The 7434-nt window shown below is 31.3% G+C and overlaps 1 protein-coding gene across 1 annotated transcript in view; it reads right to left on the bottom strand.

Annotated features, from left to right (window-relative positions):
* Positions 1 to 793: 793 nt before the first annotated feature.
* Positions 794 to 7434, bottom strand: part of LOC145667998 (uncharacterized) — a 49917-nt gene continuing 43276 nt past the window's right edge. Inside the window, exon 3 of the mRNA XM_081735441.1 lies at positions 794 to 2649. Within this exon, the coding sequence (XP_081591567.1) occupies positions 2241 to 2649 (409 nt within the window). The 3' untranslated portion in view covers positions 794 to 2240. The remainder of the gene's footprint in view (positions 2650 to 7434) is intronic.

Raw genomic sequence — 7434 nt, 5'->3', positions numbered from 1 at the left:
CTGTAATATGTTTGCGCCTCTCAGAAAGTATTTGCATTGTTAGTAAGATATACATACTCCAAATCGCTTTCTACAGATAATTCCACACAATCGGCAAGGTGTAAAATAATAGACTTTCCGTATTGGATGTCGTCTTGGATTTTCATCTGTGAGCACAACAGTTTCCAATATCACCCTGTTATTTTTTGTTGTTATTTGTAGTAGCGAGACTATCTTCCTTTGAGGTTAACATATAAAACCAAATGTTACGTTGCTAAACTCATGAAAATCATCGATAACTTATTTGTAAACATACAGCAATTGTAAGCTGATGGTATGTTTCACGTCATGTTGTTAAAACGTAAATAAAAATTTTTAAGAGGTGCAGAATTGTTAGAAAACCACTCATGATTCCGTATCTCATAGCATACCTTTCATCGTCTACCATCGTCTCATGCATCCAGATGAACTCTTGAAATGGACGTACATCGTTCATGATCGAAAGGTGAAACGAAAAATAATCGTATACCATACTTAGATTTAATTCATCATGGAATACAATCGTTGGCTAAGTCATTTAAAAGTGCTGTTCGGTAGCTCCTGGTGGTCATAGACTAAACAAGTATAGTAATTTTCATTTGTTACCGGAATTCGCACTTCTTAAATTTCGACATTTGGATCCATCAGACAAAAATTAACTATCATCTACTTGTACTATGTGAAAAAGAAGTCTATCAAGCTTATGTTTTTATTAGATTTAAAAAAGAAAAATAAAAGCTTTACTATCAATAAAAGGCTTTATCAATTAGCTTACAGCTTTATTAATCGTTATTTAAAAGATACAAACAATTTGATCGTTTACCCTTAAAAAAATCTATTGATATTCAGATAAGAAGATTACCGTGAAATTATGGGTATACATACATTAATTTTCTGAAAATATACATAGTAGAAAATGATATTCTGAAAATCATAAGCTATGTATATAGCGAATATTCACACTATTTCAAGACAAAACGAAAGGAAAAGTACATTCTGACTGCACAACAACATTATTTTATACCTCCAAAACTACACCACAGAGTACGATTGATTTAAAAATTAAATGAAAATGTAGAAAAGGTACATTATAAATTTAATAGAAAAAACTGTAAGCAATAAGGAAGTTCCATACAAAATAAGCATAATTATTTGGTTCAACAGAAAATTAAAGAGGAAGCGATACTATGCAATAATAAAATATTATTCTGAAAGAAATAAAATATTCCACAGAAATTGCGATAAATGACATAGAACAAAAATCAGTTGCTTCAATTATCGAAAGACAATGATAGTCATAAGTAAGTTTTGGGAAGTCTTCAAAGTTCACAAGATTTTCCACTGAAAATATATGTGAAGAGTGTTGATAAAAATTTTGTTCTAATTCCCTAATTATACTGCTACCATCAAAACTACTTTTTACCTGTACGTGTAAATGCGACCCTTGCCAAATAAAACGACTAAATTTCCCACAACATACATGGCAGGTAATATTTTTTTCTGAACTTATGTGTTAACATATATTTTACCGAAAATGCTTTTAAATTAAACCCCTTCGGATACACTTGTTAACATGATGACAAGTACGTGAAAATATATGTCTTACCAAATGTAATTTTAGTCTAAATCTCTTTTCACATACTTGGCACGAATAATTTTTTTCACCTGTATGTGTTAATATGTGTGTTGACAAAGTATCTTTTCGATTAAATTTGTTACCACACACTTCACACGTATAACGTCTGACACTAGTATGTATAAGCATGTGTCTTCTCAATATTGATTTTTGACTAAATTTCTTATTACATCTTTCACACGTATGAGGCCTCTCATCTGTATGTGTTAACGTGTGCAATGTTAAATAATCTTTTCGTTTAAATTTCTTGCCACATAATTGGCACGTATAAAATATTACAACAGTATGTATTAACATGTGTTTTGCCAAATGTTGTTTTAAACTAAATCTTTTACCACAAACTTTGCACGTATGACGCTTTTCACCCGTATGCGAAAACATATGTGTTGCCAAACTTACTTTCAAACTAAATGCCTTACCACACTCTTGACACGTATGATGCCTCTCACGTGAATGCGATAACATATGTCTCCTCAAACTTCCTTTTCGACTAAACCCCTTACCACACTTTTCGCATGTAAAAAGTATATCAAATCTATGTTTTACCATATGTAATTTCATATTTGATATTGCACTAAAATTTTTCTTACACACATGACACGTAGATTTCTCCCCTGTATGTGTTAAGATGTGCTTTGCCAAATGTTTTTTGAGTAAATCCCTTCCCGCACTCTTGGCACGTATGGTTCTTCTCACCTCTATGTGTAATAATATGAATTGTTAGAATGGATTTCTGACGACACATTTTTCCACATACTTGGCATGAATAAGGTTTTTCATCCGTATGTATTAACATGTGCGTTTCCAAATTTGATTTTCGACTAAAACTCTTGTCACAATCCTCGCATGTGAAAAATTTCTCACCTGAATGTTTTAACATGTGTCTTGATAAAGAAGATCTAGTTGTATATCTTTTGTAACAGTCGTTGCTAGTATACGACAGCTCAACTGGAGGAGAAATTAATTTCTTCCTACTAGTAAGCATTTTCTTTTTCCTAAAAAGAGTATATTTTTGCAACTTGTAAGAAATTTAAATAAACAAGGAAGTCATAACGGAAATAAATAGTGTCTAACACCTATAGAATGCAGTAACCTTGTAGTAATATGCCTGTAAATAAATAAACTTCTAATACAGCTGTCTTTGTATTGCTAAAACCTTAAAAAATAGGTTTGCAATCTACCTCAAACGTGACCGGTTTTGTGACGTAAAAGGCAGTTAGAAACTTCTGGAGGCATGTCGAACGGAGACCTCTTGTCTGGGTCGCAAACCCCAAACAATTCTCATACATGAAAACTACTGAATGGCCTTAACATCCACCCAGTTCCTCCAAGAAGTAATTTAAACTAATGCAAGTCTTGGGGGCGTAGATAGCGTAGCTCAGAATTAGAAACATGGGAGTAGAATTTCAAAGATAAAATTCGACAACACAGAAATAATTTAGAACAAGAATTTAATGAACTGATCTTGAATGACTGAAAAACTACAGAGCATGATGTGGACTGGTATGACTTAAAGACTAGAGAAGACAATGCATAATCACTTACTTTTGATAACAATGACGAGCAGAACCTCTGATGGACAGAATGACGTAGTGACAGAAACTAATTATGAATAATTTGACTCGCAGAGTTTCGGCGTCAAAATAGAACTTCTCCTCCCGGAAGAGAATCCGGTAGTATTTATATGATTTTTCCGTCATGTCAACATTCTTGCACATTCTTTCTGAGTCTTCCTAGTTCTAGAAGTCATAGCCGGTCATTTGCATTGTAGAAGTCAAGGCACTCTAAATTTTCCATTGGATTATGAATCCTAAAGAATATTCAAACTGCCTCCACTTCATACATTGCCTGTTTTATACAAATTTTAAAATCCAATTAAATATTATGTTTCTTTACATTGTGGTACACAATATTCCCTGTGCTTTAATTAAATATTTTGTTTCTTTGGTGGTTGAAACAAAAGCTTGGAGAAAAAAATAATAAAAAGTTAAACCAAAACCAAAAATTTCATAAAATGATAATAGTAATAATAATCAATTCTTTTTAAAATATTGACCCATAAATTATGAAACACCCTATATGTTATATAAAGTATCCTATACGTAATACATGATGTATAAAATGAACTTCAAAATAAATAAAAGAAAAATAATGCTTGATTGAAATTTAAAAAAAAAATGTTCTGAAATATTGTCCACATTGGATTATCCTGTATATATAAAAAGAATATTTTATTGTAATGGTAAATAAGTCTTTGCAATATTGTTAGTTAAAGTCTGTTAAAAGCAGACACATAACAGTTCAGGAACGTAGAATAAGCAAAGATGGTATGAAGTCATGTTAGATAACAGATTATTTTTCTGTCGACTTATCACTTTATGTCTGTGGGAACAAACAACCATTCTCTGTTGTTGGCTCAGAGACCAAGTTCTCAAGAATGTTCACAGCGCGTTGCCAACTGCATTTAAATTCACCAAGTTTTAATCACTCAAAGTATGTGGATATACACAACTTAAGAAGTATATAATCACTGGAATAAGCGCTTGCACACAACACTAAAATATATTGTTTAGGAACATACACTCACTCACTTATGTCATCACTAAATATATATAAATAATACGAAAAAAAATAAATTGAATCACTTCACTCAGTAACTCTAGGATATTTAGAGTTAGCAACACTCTTGAATATTCACAGTTGATAGCGGAAAAGCAGCGTAGTAGTATTCAATGACAGCGTAGCAGGGGGGGGGGGAAACTGGAGATGCGTAGAATGACACTGATTAGTAGAATCCCCTCGTAAGATGCTACAGAGCTGGTGCTGAATGCATCTTGTCTTTATTTGTCTATGTGTGAAGTCAGTTAATAGTACAAAGTTTGTTAAAATAATAGTTTCTGTTTTCGGTGTTTCTTATTTTATTGTGTTATTGGTGCTTTCAACATAATATAGTGATGGGTCCTTTGTGTTTTTTAAAGTTCTAGTGGATTGTGAACAAAAGTGAAAAAAAATCGTGAATTCAATTACAGTTCAGAAGTGTTGTGCATCAAAGTGAAACCACTGTTTCCCTTTTCTTTTTCCATCCTCACTTCTTTTCATAGCTAGTCCTGCTATAATTATCTTGTAGAAATCATCCTCTAATCAATCAGTCATGTTGCTTTAGTTGTTAAAAAAAAATTCGTGACCTGCATTGCCTAGGAAGGATATATAGGGTAAAGGGATGCTCTGTTTTAGATAATAGTCATTTGCATATCGCAAACGGCTAAACGTATTTTATTCAAAGAAATTGAAGTAAAGTTATTACTGGATAGAGGAATATTAGAAACATAATTACTAGGAATAGAAATATTGACATCGTCATATAAATGTAATGAATTTGACGTAGATGCAATTACAAATTGATTGTCATGTGACTCGAATGACAGATTAGAAACATAATGAGGTACGTGAGGGCCAGTGGATTGCGGTGTTGCCAAGTTTCGCATACAACATTTCGAGAAGGTGCAATCATATTTGAACAACAGTCTTATAAATAATATAACTGCAATAATTATACAAACTAATGTCGTGGCTTCGATGATAAAAATAATTTGTCCATCCATTCTCTGTAAAAGAAAGAGAGTGAAGGGACTACTAAATATTTTGGCCATAACGAAATAAAATAACATAATATCTACAACAACTACAAGCAATAATAAAACTTATTTCCTATTTCTCAGCTACTTTCTTTTGTGTTCTCTTCGTCTGTCTGAACCTTAGAGATCAACTATAGGTTCTATAATCATCATGAACAAAAGGTACGTTATTCAATCTTAACCTAGCTCAGGATAGTGTAAATCCTGAACAGTCTCAAGCCTGTAAAATAGGGAGAGAGGTTGAATCTCGTGCCTCAATACACTAGTCTTACTATTAATATTTTATATCGTTAATAAAATATTCCAATAAAAACTAAATGTTCCCTGCGCTTTAATACACAGACCAAAAATAACATACTCTTAACATGATTGCATGAAAATAAGACTAACACATTTAGTATGACGTCTCACACCTTGGTAGCCTTAGATCATGAATTGAGTTAATTCAAATAAAAATTAATTACATATATGAATTATTATCATAGTCATTTTATCTTAAATTATTTAGAGAAAACTTAAAAAAATTCTCAAAATCAATACTGAACATTGGAATGAGATGTGGAAGTGTACTTGTGCGTCATGCAAGGTACAGTGCCCACATTCCTATGAACTATCTCTATTAACTTATAATACTAACTTATTTCTACTAATATTTGGAAGTATTTAAGTAAAAAGAAAACTAATATTTTGTTTCTCTTTTCTTTTTTTTTTAATGTATTTTCCAGGTATGTATGCTGTTACTGATATACATAATAAACTTAAATACATAAATATATTGATAAGGATAAAATAAATATACATAGTTCGGTAAGTAGTTCAATAATTACTACCTTCAAGATTGTTTGCATGTGAGTTAGCGTAATTTTTCTCTAGTTTTCTCAATTTAAAAAATAAATACAACAATAGAGCAAGAAACAAAACTAACATAATCGGGATTACAATTGAAAAAATGCTATGCAAGTTGTCAAAATGTAGCATATGCAAACTATTTTCATTAAGTTTGAGTGATTCTAATTCAGCACTGATTTGATCTAAAGATTTAATTGCATACGTTACATTTAAATGTGGGGCTGAGATATTTATTGTCAAAACAACATTCGTGTTGACCACATTAATAGTTTGCCTTGAGGGTAATAGAGTGTGTTTTATAAAGATGTTTTCAAAGTTTTCATACAAAATGAATTGTGTTTTGTTGTTACCATAGACTAATGGTTCAGTATGAAGAACATTATGAGATGTTCTTTTTGTAATGTGTCCTGGTATTAGAGAATTAACTAATAGTCCTGCGGGAGTATAAAGATGACTATACTCAAGCTTATGTGGAATAGTTTGAACATCGCAATCAGTAAATGATTTATTGAAAACCATGTTCGTTAAACATTTCGATGGGGAAGTGACTCGTAAACTAGACGTCTCACATAAAAATAAAAATGAATGCCATTTACATAACAACTTATTGATTTCCATGAATTTGTTGTCGCTTTCATATACCTGTTCTGGAATATTATACTTCACAAGCTTATCAAAATGTAACATTCCTAAATTGGAAACTTGAAACAATTTTGAAATTTTGTTTGGTGTTACTACTGGTGTTTTCAAAACTAAATCAACATTCAGTGTTTCAAAATTGAAGTTAACCAAAAATACAGATGAAATTGAATAAAATAAACCTATATCATGGACATACAAAGTATCTTTTAAAATTGCATGGTTTTTAACTAAACTTAAAACTTGCTTTGAATTTAATATTTCGAGAGTCACTCTATTTTGAAGAATATCAGATATCATTTTCATAATCCTTTGCTGTGATTGATAGTACGTAAACATTACAAGCAAATAGTTTTCTATGCTAACTACTTTACAAAATCCTTCTTCTATCTGTGATTTCATTTTCAGCATAGTGTGTTTGACTGTTAAGGCTACATTCTGTACAATTTTAACTTCATGATTAAAAGCTTTCTTGAGATTTTGAACTTCAGTTGTTAACAAATGATCATGTTCCTGTAACGCATTTACAGATGCCTTTAATTGACTGGTTTGATAAAAATTATAACCTGAAAGACCTAAAGATGTAAGAGCAAGTATCCAAGATACAATTGATCTACGATTACGTTGTTTAGGTACACAATGAACTGAATTGTTCGA

Source organism: Thermobia domestica, chromosome 13 (genome assembly GCF_964235325.1).
Source record: "Thermobia domestica chromosome 13, izTheDome1.hap1.1, whole genome shotgun sequence".
Classification (NCBI taxonomy): Eukaryota; Metazoa; Arthropoda; class Insecta; order Zygentoma; family Lepismatidae; genus Thermobia; species Thermobia domestica.
Note: the sequence above shows the minus strand (reverse complement) of the source record. Positions and strands in the feature narration are given on the sequence as shown.